The 19,432-nt window shown below is 39.0% G+C and overlaps 2 protein-coding genes, 1 long non-coding RNA gene and 2 pseudogenes across 3 annotated transcripts in view; 1 reads left to right on the forward strand and 4 right to left on the reverse strand.

Moving 5' to 3' along the window:
- The window catches only part of LOC132843573 (histone H2AX-like), a 264,980-nt gene that overhangs the window by 218,598 nt on the left and 26,950 nt on the right, over positions 1-19,432 (forward strand). The window lies entirely within an intron of this gene.
- LOC132843589 (uncharacterized) lies at positions 672-2,144 on the reverse strand. The gene is made up of 3 exons (XR_009648138.1): positions 1,662-2,144; positions 1,008-1,337; positions 672-913 (listed from the first exon to the last, which is right to left on the reverse strand). It is a non-coding gene; the product is annotated as an uncharacterized LOC132843589 (long non-coding RNA).
- LOC132843570 (histone H2B-like) lies at positions 6,317-6,743 on the reverse strand. The gene has a single exon (XM_060866984.1). It carries the CDS (start codon positions 6,738-6,740, stop codon positions 6,366-6,368), a length of 375 nt encoding a protein of 124 aa, XP_060722967.1. The 5' UTR covers positions 6,741-6,743; the 3' UTR covers positions 6,317-6,365.
- Positions 7,251-7,541, reverse strand: LOC132843577 (histone H4-like; annotated as a pseudogene).
- LOC132843558 (histone H3-like) lies at positions 11,055-11,485 on the reverse strand (annotated as a pseudogene).

Raw genomic sequence — 19,432 nt, forward strand, 5'->3', positions numbered from 1 at the left:
TGTTCACGAGTGAGGGAAGGATGGAGCGGGAGATCGACAGGCGGATTGGTGTATCTTCTGCAGTGATGCGGTCGATATATGATGCGGTTGCAGGGTGGCTGGGCGTTCCCTTAGAGATAAGGTGAGGAGCTCGGTCACTCGGGAGGAGCTCAGAGTAGAGCCGCTGCTCCTCCACATCGAGAGGAGTCAGCTGAGGTGGCTCGGGCATCTGTTCCGGATGCCTCCTGGACGCCTCCCTAGGGAGGTGTTCCGGGCATGTCCAACCGGGAGGAGGCCCTGGGGAAGACCTAGGACACGCTGGAGGGACTATGTCTCTCGGCTGGCCTGGGAACGCCTCGGTATTTATAAATACTGAGGCATACTTGTATAAAAACAAGTATTAATATACATTCATTATTGACTACTAGTTATAGAAAGAGATTTAACATCATACATATTATGCTAATATACATCTAACAACTAAACTCCAAACTTAGCAGGAATCAAAAGGTAACAAAATTAATTTCCAGTAAAATAATCATATTTTATTTGATTTTCTACTGTACTGTTATTTCCTTCTTTCAGCTTGTGAAACAACTCCATCTGGTTGTTTACGCCATTTCACTGATCTTCTGTCCCCAAATCATCCTTAGTTTCTGGTTGATCTAATGAACAGAATAAGACTTATTACTAAATAATGCAGGATAGAGACTCACCTGTAGGAAATGATACAGAAACTGTATACAACAGTCAGAATCTGATTACAATACAGTTTATATGTGTAAGAGTTTGATGAATACTGGGAAATGTACATTATAAGTCTTGTGGAGGTTGAGACCCACCTGCTCCAAGATGGACTTCATCACTGCAGGATCATTCACATCCTCTTTGGATCGGACCTTCACTCTTAGTGTTTGTTGTTTTCCTGTGACATCTAAATGCAGAAACACAAACAAAAACAATTAAAATAGCATACTGAACTCAGATTAATTTGCCTAAATGTAAGACTGAATAAAACATTAACTAACCTGAGTAACAGAAGAAAGGCATTATGTCTGAGCACAGAGCATCAACAGCCTGACTGTTATTTATATAACCACAGTTTTCATTCTTCAGGGCATGATCAGATCAGTCATCCAGCTGACGGTAGAGAAATTTGGTTTGGTCTGTCACCTTCCAGGAGTCTCTGAACAGACCAATTAAAGTCCAGCCTGAGACCAGTCCCTTTATAACTGAGTCTTCATTTACATCTCTTGAGCTTGACAAGTCTGTGTGATGCTGACTACAGTAAGTCTGAGCTTCAAGCCATGTCATAGTAGTAGAAATATAAATGTAGCTCTGATGTCCAGTATAACTGCCTATGAGAATAAAAAACACAAAGATGAAACATAGGTTTATGGAAGGTTCAAAATTAAAAAATACACAGATTACAACTTTAAAACCCCAAAAGGAAATTTCTTAAAAGTTGCTGACAGAACATCAAGAACATGACACAAATCTGGGTAGATTGTACAAGTAAGTATTTCCCCAGTGTCTGAAATTTGCTTTAAGAAATTATGTTAAATATTTTTCCCAGTTCAACCCAATGAGTATATTAAAAATACATTGTTCAGAATTTCTATTACAACACAACATTCTCTATTCTCTATAAATAGGAAAGTGACCAACATGTAGATTCTTACCATCAAAAAACAGACAGCAGGGATTGACCAAGTACAGGGCACAATCGCCCAACCCCAGGGAGCAATCGCACCACACTCCTCATTTCCACCAAAGTTGTGTGTTGACCTGAACTCCATTTTCCATCTCCATCTGAACACTGCTTCCCAGTGGTTTATTCCCCATGGACCAGCGCCAGCTGTTGATGGGATTGTAGAGTCCAATCCAAGCACTGGAACTAATTGTTGTCTCTGTGCTTCATTCTGAAGTCGGACCATGTTGTCATTACTGTCGATGATAGCCAGGTCAGTGTGTGTGGCTCTGCAGTAAGCCTGAGCATCACTCCAGGTTTTCCCCTGCTGGATCAGATAGTACTGATGAGTGACAGACAGGACGGGAGGAACTGTGGATAAATTTTAAACATTTTATGCAAATTACCTCAACCACAAATTTTACTTATTTTAATTAACTCTTCTCATAATTTTCCTTCATTTGATTGTGCAACTTCAAACTGAACATTTATATAATGAAACGTATATATATATATATATATATATATATATATATATATATATATATATATATATATATATATATATATATATATATATATATATATATATATTTTTATTTTTCTTTGGTACAAAACAAGAAATTATTTTAAATCTGCACACACACACACACACACACACACACACACATACACACACTTCTCTCACCTGTGAAAAACAGGAGCATAAAGAGACATTTATTATAAAGAGTATAAAGAGACATCCATTACTGATGTGTAGATAAACTCACTAAGACAAAAGAAATGTGATTAATATTTAAGGATTAGTAACATCACAACCAGAGAGAACACAAAACATGAGGATTAGTAACATCACAACCAGAGAGAACACAGAACATGAGGATTAGTAACATCACGACCAGATAGAACACAGAACATGAGGATTAGTAACATCACAACCAGAGAGAACACAGAACATGAGGATTAGTAACATCACAACCAGAGAGAACACAGAACATGAGGATTAGTAACATCACAACCAGAGAGAACACAGAACATGAGGATTAGTAACATCACAACCAGAGAGAACACAGGACATGAGGATTAGTAACATCACGACCAGAGAGAACACAGACCATGAGGATTAGTAACATCACGACCAGAGAGAACACAGACCATGAGGATTAGTAACATCACGACCAGAGAGAACACAGACCATGAGGATTAGTAACATCACAACCAGAGAGAACACAGGACATGAGGATTAGTAACATCACAACCAGAGAGACCACAGAGGAGTTAAGATGAACTTTCTTATTTACAAATGTGTTTCCAGTCTTTAGTTTTATAAATAGTTCATTGTCCTTTTTTAATTTATGATGTTTAATTTGTTGTTCTGTGTCATGTGTGAAGTGTTCAGTGTTCACAGCTAGTTATTTATGATTAATGCTATTTCATTAAGATTATAATCCTATGAAGAGTACAGAATGGAGGTATTACAGCTCCAGAACTGATTCATAAACTCTGTTCACAATTCAGTGGACTTTGATTTATCACCTGAGATAAATAATAAGCATAGAGCAACACTATAGGAACAACAATACTATACAATATAACCAAAATTAAAATAACACAACTCTATAACAATCTGACTTTTTAAGCAGATAGTACACAAAAGTCAGAATCCTACATTAACACACATGGATATGAAGAATATCAGTGTTGAAAATTGTGTATTCAGCAGATTATTTTAATTAGAAGTTTACACACACCTTTTCTATAATAAATAAACAAGGTCCAATATTATGGTCTTATTTTATCACTTTGACTGAGTGGGCGGCTCGCCATTGTGTACATTTAATCACGTCCGATACCAGACGTTTCCTCTCCAGAAGAGTTAGATATGGCACATATATTCCAACAAGCTCATTTGTAATATCCCATTTCTCCGTTGATTTGCATCAGCTTCTATTTCAAATAATCGCCTTGTGGTTTTCTCACTCCGGTCACAATTTCGTATCACCGTAATCCTTTCAGAGATGTGAATTTTTTGCATTCAATCTTTCTCTCCACACGTGGAAACATTCTTGAATACCGCTTTGTACGGCTGCTCCATTTGAATTCCCCCTCTGACTCTCACGCTCACAGTGTTAGCTGCGCCATCTTCATGCCAATCAACCTACTATGCATGTCTTTGGACCGGGGGAGGAAACCGGAGTACCCGGAGGAAACCCCCGAGGCACGGGGAGAACATGCAAACTCCACACACACAAGGTGGAGGCGGGAATCAAACCCCGACCCTGGAGGTGTGAGGCGAACGTGCTAACCACTAAGCCACCGTGCCCCCCATTTTCTGAATATGAGCTTTAAAATTCAATTTTGAATCCATCCACATTCCCAGAAATCTAATTACTGACACTTGCTCCAATTGCTGATCATACATTTTAATATTTATTATTGGACTGATTTTTCTTTTTGTAAAACAGATCACCTGAGTTTTTGCTACAGAGAAACGGAAACCCCATTCATTAGCCCAACTTTCTACTTTTTTAACAGCGTTCTGCATACACTTCTCCACATGCCCCACATTGCGGCCCCTTTTCCACAGCGTGCTGTCATCTGCATACAGAGATCTTCCTATCCCCATGTCTATCTGATTATAAATATCATTAATCATTAGATTAAACAGAATGGGACTGCTAACACTTCCTTGAGGTGTTCCATTCTCTATTTGATATATCTGAGACAATTCAGACCCCACCCTAACTTGTATAGTTCTTTTAAACAAGAAGTTATTGACCCAATTATACATTCTACCTTTTATTTCCATTTTTTCTAGTTTTATTAATAGTCCCTCTTTCCACATCATGTCGTAAGCCTTTTCAACATCAAATACTCCTATTAACACTTCCTTGATTACTTGTGCCTTTCTTATTTCAGCTTCCAAACACAGCACAGAGTTCATTGTCTTTCGCCCTTTCCGAAAACTATCCTCTCCCTCCTTCTCTCTCCTGCTGCCCGTGCAGCAGCGCCGTGGGCGGGGCTTTGGAAAGTGCTGTTTAAAGATTGGCTTATGAAAGATTGGCACTTAGGAGAGCCAATCACTGGAATCAGAGCCGTGATTGGACAAAACAGCTGTCTATCTAGAACTTTCCTTTCTCTTTTTTTCTTTTAAATAGTAACCTGATTACCTGGGTTACAAGTGTCTTTATATCTTAAAGCATCATTATGGATCGTTCACATTGAGTGGACATCTTGGTCAGCTATGGTTTCAGTTTGGCATGCATCTTGATATGCAGTTATTAATTTATACTGTTAAAGACTCCGTCTACTCCTTAAAGTTTGTGCTGCTATCACATGCTGCTGTAACACTGAAGATTTTCCCATTGTGTTGATTCAACATTCCTGCTCTCCATCAGACAATTCATCTCACTCAGTAAAGATCCATTAAAGAGACAAATATTGTATCTACTGTAAAACTGAAAAAAAAAAAAAAATAGAAGAAGAAGAAGAAGAAGAAGAAGAAGAAGAAGAAAAAAAAGCCGATTTAGCACCCGAACCCTTCGACGATGAAGCCATGCTGTTGTAATAGCTGCAGTGTGTGGTTTTCATTGTACTGCTGAAATACACTAGACCTTCCCTTAAATAGAAATGATCTGGAGGGGATCACATGTGGCTTTAAAACCTTTATATACGTTTCAGCATTCATAATGTCTTCCAGCACATGCAAGCTGCCCAGACCGTATGTACTTATACACCTCATAACATCAGAGATGCTGGCATTTAAACTGAACAATGAGGAACAATTGTATTTAAAGTATATAATGTAAGAAGTGTTGTTAAATGTTTCTCTGTTTGTTACCAAATGATAAGAAGAGAACATAGATGAAATAATTAATAAGCTAAAAAATACCCAAAGAATAATAGCATTGTGGATGGATGTTGACCGCCATCGTGTGGCCACGTTTAGGAAGTGCAGGTTACTCACACCTTAGAAATAATTTGTAGTAAATATTATTATTATTATTATTAGTAGTAGTAGTAATAATTTATTTTTTTTTTATTTACTACTACTGCTAATACTACTACTAATACTACTGCAATTAGACCAATCTTACACAAAATCAAACACGAAAGAATACAAGGTGATTGATTTGAATTAAAGGTGATAATGAGCTAAACTGAATCAAAACAAAAGAGAAGCGCTATGGATGAGCAATAGTGTAACTCTAGTGTAAACCCTAGACACCCAAACCAAAGAAGAGGTGAAAGTATTAGCTTCAAAATACTTGAAAGAAAGCTTAACAATTACAAACAGTAAATGTGCTGAATACAACTGGGGAGAGAAATAATATTAAATAAAAACTGAAAATGAAAATTGAAAATAACTAATTATAAATCAAGAATTTAATATTTTTGTATTCAAATGTATGATTATAAAAAGCTCATTCACAAGTACATCATGTGTTTTAGAAAGTTATTTGAAATCTTTCAATAAATTTGGAGAAAAAAAAAGGCAAGAGCGGCAGCAAAGTATTTAATTGTAATTACACATTAAAATACAGAAGCACTGATGAAATACATACGTGAAAAAAGTGGTTATCCGTTGGGGTGTGTATGTGTGTGTCACACGCAGAAAGGAGATTTGCACGTTGTATGAAAAAGGGGGTGGCTCTTAAAAGAGCCTTTGTGTTGATAAAGACGGCGGTAAGGCGCTTTACTTGGAGCTGGTGTACTTGGTGACGGCCTTTGTGCCCTCAGACACGGCGTGCTTGGCCAACTCTCCGGGAAGCAACAGACGCACGGCAGTCTGGATCTCCCTAGAGGTGATGGTGGAGCGCTTGTTGTAGTGAGCCAGACGAGAAGACTCACCGGCGATGCGCTCAAAAATGTCGTTGACGAACGAGTTCATGATGCCCATGGCCTTAGAGGAGATGCCGGTATCAGGGTGCACCTGCTTCAGGACTTTGTACACGTAGATGGCGTAACTCTCCTTCCTGGTCTTTCTGCGCTTCTTGCCGCCTTTAGCCGTAGTCTTGGTCACGGCTTTCTTGGATCCCTTCTTGGGCGCGGTCTTAGCTGGTTCAGGCATGCTGTTGTTGTTCGAGTGAACTGCGAGAGATTGAGTAACACCCACCTAGCGGCTGGTCTATTTACAGTCTGACATTGTAATTAGGCACAAGAGAACAAACGTGTGTTATTGGTCATAATCCCAAAGCCCTGACGCGGAGCGCCTCCTCCCGCTCCTCCTACACACTTACTCCTCCCCACTGTCCCCTCTATGCTTTGTTCCCCTTCCGCCGTTTTACACTCAATTTTGTGCTTTATGACAAAAGAAAAGGGGAAAAAAAATCCTGTTTCTACCACCAAACTTTACACGTGTTTCACACGCACACAATATATATATATATGAAATAAAAAGATAGAGATGTATATAAATCAATTAACTTATAATATTCGACTAAAGAGCATCTATCATATAAATACATTGGATATTGCTTTATACGGCTTTTGACGTCATTTGCGTCCACACACACAGTAAAGAAGGAAAATCTCTTTAAGGATATTTGGGTGGCTCTTAAAAGAGCCGTTGTATTGACGTGGTTCGGTGTTGAACGTTTATCCGCCGAAGCCGTACAGAGTGCGTCCCTGGCGTTTCAGGGCGTACACCACATCCATGGCGGTGACGGTCTTTCTTTTGGCGTGCTCGGTGTAGGTGACGGCTTTCGTAAATCAGGCCGGAAATACGCTTAACACCGCCACGGCGAGCCAGACGGCGAATAGCTGGCTTGGTGATTCCCTGGATGTTATCGCGAAGAACCTTACGATGACGCTTTGCGCCCCCTTTACCGAGTCCCTTACCGCCTTTACCTCTACCAGACATGATGCTGCTCTCTCGAAGTGAAGCCACTCGATAAAATACACCAGAGAGAGAAGCCGAATATTTATTCTCCATCTCCTGGACCCAGTTGAGAACAGGCAAGGAAGCGGGTCTAAGACCAGCGCTCACACAATAGAACCCGTTCATAAACAAAGAGAAAGCCAAAGCTTTTAACTTACTAGAGTACTTTTCTGCTGCAACCTCTCTGTACACACAAGGATCATCATCATTATTATTGTTGTTGTTATAAGTCTTAGTAGTAGTAGTAGAATTTAACGCAAGGTATACAAAGTGAGTATTTCAGTAAAAATATACAGACCAACACCCAGCAATGTATAGATGTTAGTAACAGCACTCTGTGGTTGTACAACATTAACCTGCACCGTTTAGATGTAAAACATCCATTTGAGCACATCTGTGGCTTGAGAACTGTATTCTATACTCCTAGGTCCACTACTAGGAGGCGCGGTGTTCCCCATTCGTCTGGGTACATTATAAACCGAGCCCATGTTTAACCCTGATAGTAGATTACAAGCAACACAGAAAGGAATGTAAAGACAACATTCAGGAGTCATTTTATCAGCTGTAAAACACAAAATATTACAGAATCTATAAGGTTTATAGTCTAAATGAGCTATATTGTCTCCAACACTAATCTCATTCTAAAACTCAGTGTCATTCACAAAGAAAGCTCATTGAAGTCAAAATTGAAATATCAAACGTGGGTCAAAACAAAACGTCACTGTTCTACTTGAAGTATTTAGTCGACACGGTCTAGACACAGGCCTCACTGTAAATGGGATCATTTGAACAGCTATGTTAGATTACATGTATATAAGTAGACTCTGTTTGTTATAGATAAACAAGACAACAGCTGAACAACAGAGTCTGATACATTGTACACTCTATTGTACTGAAAGCAGATTGTGATTCTGATAGTTGTGTGTGACTGCCAGAATCTGGAAACCAACATATAAACTGGTTATTAATCACTGTGACATGCCGTATTCAAACAAAGGGTTAATCAAGATTCAGAATTGAAGACAGAACCAAACAATACACAAACAATAAAAGAAAGAAAGAAATCAAAAGCAGTACAGAATATACAGACAAACTTATATACATATATATACACACACATACAGACACACACACACACACACACACACACACACACACACACACACACACACACACACAATTAAGTCCATATATATTTGGACACATGCAAAATTTTCATCATTTTGGTTATGTATGCCACAGAATAAATTGAAAATGGAAAAAAATAACAAGATCCATTTGAAGAGCAGATGTTCAGCTTTAATTCAAGGGGTTGAACAAAATTATCAAGTAAAAGGTTCAGGAACTGCAACCATTTTTATGCACAGTCCCTACATTTTCAGGGGCTCAAATGTAATTGGACAAATGAATATAGTCATAAATAAAATGTTCATTTTTAATATTTTGTTGAAAATCCTTTTCAGGCAATGACTGCCTGAAGTCTGGAGCCTATGGACATCACCAGAGACTGGGTTTCTTCCTTTCTGATGCTTTGCCAGGCCTTAACTTCACCTGTATTCAGGTAATGTTTGTTCGTGAGTCTTTCTGCCTTTAGTCATCTACTGTTGTCTTCCTTGGATAGCCAGGCCCTTTTATTTTGCTGAGCTCACCATTGCATTCTATTTTTTCTCAGAATATACCAAACTGTCGATCTGGCCACTCATAATGTTCTCACTATCTCTCTGATGGATTTGTTTTGTTTATGAAACCTAATGATGGCCTGTTTGACTTGCATGTAGAGCTCCTTAGAAGGCATAATTTAGGATCACGGCAACAGATTTCAATTGCAAATACCACCTGTTACCTGCTTAATTGATGAAGAAATAATGAAGGAATAGCCTACACCTGTCCATGAAACAGCTTTTGATTCAATTGTCCAATTACTTTTGGTCCCTTGAAAAAGGTGACTGGCTACTCTCAAGAGCTGTAATTCCTAAACCCTTCCTCCAATTTGGATTTAAATACCCTCAAATTAAAGCTGAGAGACTTTCAGCCCACTATATCTATACAACTATATCCTGAATATGTTTTGGTAAGTACCTAAAAAAAAAAACTAAAATTGTGCCTGTGTCCAAATATATATGGACCTAACTGTATATGAAAATTGTACTCTACTGTACTTCTAAAGATTATCAGTCAAGAACTAAATGTATTTGCAATTTTGAAATTTGGCCAACAACATATAAGATCAAATAGTATTCATAACAGTGAAGTTTTAATTATGCAATTTATTGCTTTTATATTAGATTTCTTCTTGTTGTTTTTGTTAGAAGTAGTAGTAGAAGCAATATTCTAAAATGTGCAAATGTAGCATAAAAAGCGGAAAAAGCGGAAAAAAACAAGAAAAAAACAAGAACAACTACTAATAGTAACCTGAAACTATTTGTAACCATTGTGAGTTATTTTTTAATAGAATTTGCTACTAATACCACCACTACAACTACTACTACTGATATCAGCAGCAACAGTACAACTACTACTTAAAGAAACAAATTGGCAATCAAACATTCTTCGTAATTCTAGAGCTCTGTACCTGGGGTCATAATTAGCTCATAATAATCAACACGTGAATTTTGCTCTCTTTCTGTTTAAACAAACACAAAACAAAGAAAGAACACTTTTTTTTGTTCATGCTACTATATTTTAATATGTAATTACAAATTAGATACTACTACTACTACTACTACTACTACTACTAATTATTATTATTATTATTATTATTATTATTATTATTATTATTATTATTATTATTATAATTCAGCCTTCTGCTTCTTTACTCAGTTAGGCTATAATCTTATTTTACTAGCTCCAGTTGGACTCTGCTTCATTAAATATTCAGATATAATAAGAGGAGAAGACGACTACACATGATCTTTGAGGACAACATCCTCATCATCGTCATCGTCAGACTGTATATTTATAATCACCCTGTCCAGTGTCACCCACATAAGGATGAGGTTCCCCCTTAAGTCCGGTTCCTCTCAAGGTTTCTCCCTAAGGGTGTTTTTCCTCACCACACTTACTTCAGTCACGTTCATCAGGAATAAATACAAACATTTAAATATAATTCTAATACTAACCTTGAGTTTTTGTTTTATATTAATCTCTATATATCTATGTTGTGTTCATGTCCTGTTAAGCTGCTTTGAGACAACATCCATTGCTAAAAGCACCATTCAAATAAATGTGTATTTATTTATGTATCAATTACTCTTCTTATCCCTGAACACAATATTCCTAACACAAACACTCTGTACTCTCTGTCTGTAAATCATTTCTGTTAAGCAGATTCACATTTACATACATGTGATTATATGTATATAAAATTTTAATCACACACACACACTAAGTGAGCTTTATACTGTATATGACAAGCTCTGAGCTCACACACACAGAGATATGAAGAAGTGCTCATTTATGAGAGAGAATGTGGTGGCTCTTAAAAGAGCCTTTGTGTAAATTAGACAGAATTGAGGTTTAAGCGCGCTCTCCGCGAATACGGCGGGCCAGCTGAATGTCCTTAGGCATGATGGTCACTCTCTTGGCGTGAATGGCGCACAGGTTGGTGTCCTCGAACAGACCGACCAGGTACGCCTCGCTAGCCTCCTGCAAGGCCATGACGGCCGAGCTCTGGAAACGCAAGTCGGTCTTGAAATCCTGAGCGATTTCTCTCACCAGGCGCTGGAAGGGCAGCTTGCGGATAAGCAGCTCAGTAGACTTCTGATAACGGCGGATCACCCTCAGAGCCACGGTGCCGGGCCTGTAACGGTGAGGCTTCTTCACGCCGCTGGTAGCCGGGGCACTCTTGCAAGCAGCCTTAGTGGCGAGCTGCTTCCTGGGCGCTTTGCCACCAGTTTGCCAACGGACTTACGGGCGGTCTGCTTGGTTCTTGCCATGGCGTCGAGCTGTGAACTTCACGGAGAAAAAGCACAATAAACGGCGCTGGCGAACGCTGTCTTTTTAAGCCCTAACGCCACCCTGTTCTCATTGGGCGGATTGAAAGCACACGTCTGGCATTGGATAGAACGCGTTACGTCACCTGATGACTATTGGACCGTTCTCTGTCACGGACACAGTTCGATACCCAAACCACCCGCCCCTATTTTACTGGCGCTCTCAGTAGCAGAGCGCTTTTGTTTTCTGTCAGCAACCTACTGTCTCTTTCTGTCATTTAGAGAGCAGGCTTCATTATTTATCATCATCAATTATTATTATTTTTATTATTATTGTCTGTCATCCATCTTTAAACAAGACCAGTAATTATTAATGGTAGATTTTAACACTTTTAAATTTGGGGAATTGTCTTTATTTTTTTATTTGGGGAATTGTCTTTTTCCAATTTGGGGAATTGTCTTTATAAGTTCACACTCACAACATTAATAAAAACTAGGATGAAATTGCACTTTTCCAGTAAAAGTGGGTGGCTCTTAAAAGAGCCTTTTTTGGGGGGGTGAGAAACGCAGCGCTGAGCGAGTTTACTTGGTCTTGACGGCTTTCTCGGTCTTCTTGGGCAGCAGCACGGCCTGAATGTTGGGCAGTACGCCTCCCTGAGCGATGGTCACTCCTCCGAGCAGTTTGTTCAGCTCCTCGTCGTTACGCACAGCGAGCTGCAGGTGGCGGGGAATGATACGGGTCTTTTTGTTGTCACGGGCGGCGTTGCCAGCCAACTCGAGGATCTCAGCGGTCAGATACTCGGCGGTCCCTTTGGTCTGCACCAGAGTGCCTTTAGTAACGAGGCTCTTGACGCGAGCTTGACGCGAGAGTTGTTCTTCTCCACGTCATATCCGCCGGCAGCCAAAGCTTTCTTTAGTGCGGCATAAGACAGACCGCTCCTCTCCTTGGACGAGGAAACCGCTTTGACGATGAGCTCGCCGCTTCGGCGCTTTGGCCCGCACGGCGGCGGGAGCGGGAGCGACTTCAGCCATTTCTCAACCTCTCTCTCTCTCTCTCTCTCTCTCTCTCTCTCTCTCTCTCTCTCTCTCTCTCTGGGAGCTAATAGTAGAATAAAGGAGTGTACCGCTGTACGCTGTGTAACACAGAAACCTTCCTCCTCTCTACCGGGGGGGCTGGGCTTAAAAGTAAGCATGAGAACATTGTAGACTCAACCCGGCCGTGGCTGAATGTCTGCGCTTCGGAGACACAGTGACAAGTGTGTTTTCTCACGGCGTTTCTCAGCAAAAATACGACGCTGCAGACAAGATCCCGAGCGTTCAGCAACAGGTTTGTTGAGCAGGGACTTGCTACGAGCTCACGTCGGGTCTCGGGAAAAAGGACAATGTCGTGCAGCGAGCACAAAAGTGTACGGCGCGTCTGGGGCTCGCTCCGGCTTGCAGCGCATTGGGGGATAAATTGGCTCAATTTATCCGGTTGCACTAAAGCTGGATTCGGGCAGGAGGATGTTATGGTATAAATTACCATGGAGATTTATTCTGTGGAGCTAGCCTGCTCCAGACCAGGCTAAATCTATTTAATCTCATCCCTTATGCCAGTCAGCAGTCACCACAAACGGAAACCAATTCCACTGCCCACTATACATTGTTATCACATATAACTAGACCCACTGTCATTATTTAAATGTTTGCGATCATTAATTTCAATCATTTTGGATAAATGATGATTTTTAGATGATGTTGCTATCATTAGATAATTTACAGTTTCCCATAGACTATAAGGCTATATATAAAATGATAGAATATTAGGGCCACAGAGGAAAAAAAAGAAAATTCACAGACTTCAAGAAAGAAGTCATAATATTGTAACCCGTTGTTTTAGAGGAGGACAGTTGTTAAAATGACAGCTGTGGGGCATTTTGTGGAATTGTTCTTCAGTATGGTTTCACAAACAAGGACATAATTAATCTTTTGGCACATCAGCATCACATTGTGATAAGTATCAGGACTGTAAAAAGAATATGCATCTTTTCCCTAGAAAGAAGTAGCCTCATAAATTTATGACTTTTTCCTTCATCAGTGTGGCCCTAATACTCTGTAATACTCTATAAAATACACATTCCATATAAATATAAATGCACAAAGTGTAACATTATGTTCCTTTATTGAATAAGGTTAAAACAAAGCAGGTAAACCATCAGGGGTCTCATTTATAAAGCGTGCATACACACAAAACGGGGCTGGAAACGTGCGTACGGCAGTTTTCGCGCAAAGGTTGTGATCTATAAAAAACAAACTTGACGGGAAAATGTGCTCACCCTTAAGCAAACTTTGAGCTGTGCGTATGCACATTCTGGAGACAAAGGGAATTGGCAATTGGCGACACAGATGGTGAGGTCGTGAACTGAAGTTAGATTGTAGAAAATACATGTGAGAAGAATGATTATAAGAATTAATTATATTTAATTTTCACTCCATTTCATACGCTATTTCCACATTATCATGAAGATTAAATCCAACAGTGTTATTTGTGCTGATTGTTTTAGGTTATATACATCTAGTAAAATCCAAACGTAATTCAAAATGTATTAAAAATAAAATAATAATAATCAGCGCTACTCCGTCCAGGGTGTATCCTGCCTTGATGCCCAATGACGCCTGAGGATAGGCACAGGCTCCCCGTGACCCGAGTAGTTCGGATAAGCGGTAGAAGATGAATGAATGAATGAATGAATGAATGAATGAATAATCAGCGCTGCCTTACAGTCACACCATCCACAACGGGAGTGCAGGAGGAGATGGCGCGACTACATGTGATACAGAATAGCATGAAATACCCTTTTATTAGAGAACTGCAGAGCGAAGTGTAAAAACGAAATATTTTCCTTAATGTACATATAGCTATCATAAAATGTCAAAGTCTGCAAATACAGTCATGAAGCACAATCGCTACTCATCATCGGTCCTACGGTGTTCATTACAAAACCGTCATGAAGAAGCATGTGTTCACTATAACATTTTCGTCTGAAATTTTCGCCCACAAATTAATTCTGTGATTTTGTCAAGGTGTTAACAATCAGTCTAATTGCTAGAAACATATAAATCCTCCGGTGACCCGGGTATGTAATGCTTCCTGATGGCTCTGCTGGCACTGTTGGAGGATTACGCCAATGGCAGAATAAGGAGAGAACGAGTTTTCAGGGACCATGATGATTTCCTGGCTAATAAGCCGATTTAGATTCCCTAGAGCTGTGCTCTTAGATCTATGTGTTGAATTGGGTCCAGTATTAGAGAGGGCAACATGCCGGAACCATGCCATCCCAGTCCAAATACAAGTCCTCACCACTCTGGTGTTCTTGGCAACCGGCTGTTTCCAGCGGCAATTGGCAGACAGGTAAACTATTTATATAAAAAAAACTATAAGTAATCCTCAACTTTGTGTCTAAGACCTTTTTGTATATGAAATAATTCTATTGGAATCTATCATCTCACCCTATAGGTCTGGTATATCACAGCCGTCCCTGAGTGCCAAAATATCTGTCGTTTTGAATGGTATACTTAATATGGGTAGTCGATACATCAGGTTCCCCTACACCGTGCGAGAACAGGCCGAAATTAAAATGCAATTTGCAGCAATGTCTGGTTTCCCAAATGTAATCGGTGCAATTGACTGCGCTCATGTTGCTATAAGTTCACCTCTGAAAATGAATTTGCTTATGTTAATAGAAAGCATGTGCATTCTATTAATGTGCAAATCATATGTGACTCCAACATGACCCTCACAAACATTGTGGCACGCTGGCCTGGTTCAACACGATTCCTTTATCTTGACACATAGCAGTGTAGGGAACAGACTAAATGCAGGCGCAGTACATGATGGCTGGCTTCTTGATGAGTTTAACAATATTAAAAAGTAGAAACTGTAACAATTTTGTTTTTAATATAATTATAACAATGTTGCTTTTAATATAATTATAACCTGCAGGCGACAGTGGCTACCCCCCTGAGACGCTGGCTCCTCACCCCATTTTTAAACCCACAGAGCGCAGAGGAAACTCATTATAACGAGGTCCACTCTCGTGCCCGCGCAGTGATTTGCATTGACTATTTATGGTTAAAAATGGGCGTGTACAGGGCGGGATTTCACGTACGCACATCTGCAAGTGATCTGTGATTTATAAAAGGAACATTGCTTAGAGGAGTGCGTACGCACCGTTTTATAAATCGGAATTTTTTTTGGCGTACGCCATTTTTGGCTTTTGGGCGTACGTAAACTTTTAGTAGGGATCCTACGCACAGTTTTATAAATGAGACCCCTGCTCCTTTTCGAAACTGAAGTCACACAGTGACTCTACAAGATGGAAAGCACAGAATCAAAGCATATTATACAACAAAAGGATAAATACACATTCAAAGGTCTGTATATAACACACCCCACATGTCTGCACACTGAAATAAATGCAGGACAAATCCATACACATCAACTGAATTACACACAGTATACAGCACAAACATCACAAGAGTGGCCACAAGAAGTGGCCAAATCAATTCTAAAAACATAGAATATATATACTGGATATTGAACACAAAAAACCCGAAATTCCTCTGCCACCGCAGGACATATTTAACCAAAATTGAAAGCACACATACTAACTAAAATAATTCAACACACATTGGTCCCTCAGCAGCCGACCACTGTCGTCATCAGGGACGATTGCCGGATTGTCCCAGTCCATGGCTGGTGGCACTCTGGGGGCCCTCTCCTTCCTCAGGCAGGCCACATTGTGGAGGACAGCACAAGCCACAGTAATGTCACATGCCCTCACAGGGCTGACCCTTAATTTGTGAAGGCAGTGAAACCGTGCCTTCAGGAGGCCAAAGGTCATTTCAACTCTGGCCCTGGCCCTGGCATGGTTGTAGGCCTGCTGTGTTTCCTGGGGGTCTGTGAAAGGTGTCAGGAGAAAAGGCTGGCAGCCGTACACCCTGTCTCCCAGCAACACACCAGAGAATTCACCTGTCAACACAAAATCTCATCTATCTGATAATCTGATATTCTTGACACAGCCATGATGTAAAAAGTGGACCGTTTTGGCCCGGTCATGTTTAATCCACACCTCACACACACGCACACGCACACACACACACACACACACACACACACACACACACACACACACACACACACACACACCCACCACAAGAAAAGAGACACTTACTTTATCACACAAGTACATTCAATGTAGTCAGTGGGCAAGCGACCTTGGGTCCTTTGAATGGCGCGATATAAATTAGTGATTATTATTATTAGCTCATCTATTTATTAAATTTTATTTTATTTATATAACGCTTTTCACAATTGTTTCAAAGAAACTTTACATTAATAAAATTGGCGCGGTGAGTGTGTAATTGTGCATTACTTACGCATTCAGACAGTCTGCAATACTTTGCCACGCTTTTTCTCTTTGCTTTATCACTGTGGCTGTGTTGCCTTTCTTCTTAATTATGTCTTTTACCTCCTTGTATGCCTCCATGAGGATTTGTGCCTCCGACGGGGAAAAGTACGCCGCTCTACTGTAGTTGCCATGGTGAATCAGTGAATCTGTGATCGGTGGCGGGCCTGTTTGAGTGAGCCGTGAGCGCGCACATATCCAGGATTGGTTTCACCTGGCTTGATGAATCCGTGTCTGCTCATCCTGGCTTGGTCTTTGTGCAACCAATTAAGCCCGGATGCATTTGTTTTGGATTCATTGAGCTCAGCTCACTCATTTATCCTGGATGTCTTAATTCTACTTTTGTGCAACAGGCCCCTGGTCTTCCACACTCTGGCCTGGCGCAAGCTCTCTCTCTCTCTCTCTCTCTCTCTCTCTCAGACTTCAGCTAGTGATAAAGAAATTAAACACTATTTTTTAAAATTAATTATTACCTCTGATTGAGTGATGAATTACATGAAAGTAATTAAAAATATAATTTAGAACATTAAAGGAATAAAAATAATAAACTTTTCACAAATTCCTTATTAATCTTCAAAATGAGTTGAAATTTTTTTCAAGAATTCATTTCAAATTTTCACCTTCTAACATTCACTTTAAAAAATCACTAGATCTCAGCTCAGAACGAGCTCTTATATGAAACGTCACTTCAAATGTTTACTCACAGTTTATGTTAAAGTCTGTAAGGCACCTGAATTGACAAAGTTCACTGTTTATCAGTTCATTCATATAAATAAATGGATAAAAGAAAGAAAAGCACCAGTGGGCAGAGAGATGACCCTGATGTAGAGCTAAGAGTCCTGGTGCCACCCACTGTACTTTTAGTTAGTTTAGATTAGGGCATGCAGCTAGTTTTCTTTGCTGTTAATTTATTTAGCTCAAAAAAACAAACAAACAAAAAAAAAAGACTACACGAGGCTCTGTTTTTAATTCTGTTAATTTCATTACACTGTCAATGTTCTCCTACCTTTGTAAGTCTAGCTCCCCTGTCCCTTTGTGTCCTGAGTCCTCATGTTCTGTCTGTAATTTCTTGTCATTTGGATCATTAAAGTAATAAGCTAAAGTAATAAGTAATAGCTTCTCCCCCCCTCCTAAATTTTCATGATTTTCACCTCTTATATGAATAGATATGACATCATTATATATAATTAATTGTGTATTAATAAAGTGTCCACTTTCAGTAAATGATATTAATACAAATTCTATGTAATAGAACATGGTGATTATTCTGTGGAAGGAACAGATTGATCCTTTGTCCTTTACCTGGCCTCTACTCAGGAGCGCTGCTTCTTTTGTGTCTTTTCATATAATAGTGAAGTACTTTGGGGAGATTTTCTTTTTGTTGTTGTTTTTTTTTCACCCTTAAAATAAACATACAGCATCATAGTGTCTGGGGTTTATTATATTTAATAAAAATCACATTCAATAACCAATAAACAAATATACAGTCACTATAACTCTAATGTATAACATTATTAAATGCTGTCTATGTTCAGTTTAACATTCTTGCTGGGTTTAAGTCTGATGTAAGAAAACATTTTAATAAAAATGCAAATACAAGATTTAGTCATAAAAGTCTTATTCTGTCCTTATTCTTATCCTAACATCCCCATGTTTGTTCTGCTGATCCACAGTCACCTGGTATGAACTTCAGGACTTAAGACTTGGAATAATAACTTTAATGTGAATAATTTCTTGTGTTTTATTTTATTTGTCACAAAAATACATCATTGCTATAATATTGTGTAAATATTCTGAATATAATCTTCTGTCAAACCCAAGACCAAGGATTTTCATTCATTTTCTGAATTTGTCACATCTAAGGGGAACTTTTTGGTGGACCCAGAGTTTTAGTGATACAGTGTAAAGAAACCGAGTAAAAAGGAATTGAGTGAATAGGTTTAATCAAGTTAAAATGAAACATAATTAGAATAGTGATAAAGAGCATGTCGAACCATGTAGACATTGTACATCTCCAGAATTGTGATTTAAAAAAAAAAACACACAATGGTTGCATATAGTTGAATGTTACTATTATTATTATTATTATTATTTTTTTTTTTTTAACCGAGTGCTACATTTGCACATTTTAGAATATTGCTTATACTACTACTATCATCAACAACAACAAAAAGAAAACTAATATAAAAGCAATAAAGTACATAATTAAAACTTCACTGTTATGAATACTATTTGATCTTATAGTATATGTTATTGGCAAATTTCACAATACATTTAGTTCTTGACTGATAATCTTTAGAAGTAGATAATCTTTAGAAGTAGAACAATTTTCATATACAGTTAGGTCCATATATATTTGGACACAAGCACAATTTTAGTTTTTTTTTTTTTAGGTATTTACCAAAACATATTCAGGCTATAGTTGTATATTTATAGTGGGCTGAAAGTCTCTCAGCTTTAATTTGAGGGTATTTAAATCCAATTTGGAGGAAGAGTTTAGGAA

This window comes from Tachysurus vachellii, chromosome 3, assembly GCF_030014155.1.
Source record: "Tachysurus vachellii isolate PV-2020 chromosome 3, HZAU_Pvac_v1, whole genome shotgun sequence".
NCBI classification, from domain to species: domain Eukaryota; kingdom Metazoa; phylum Chordata; class Actinopteri; order Siluriformes; family Bagridae; genus Tachysurus; species Tachysurus vachellii.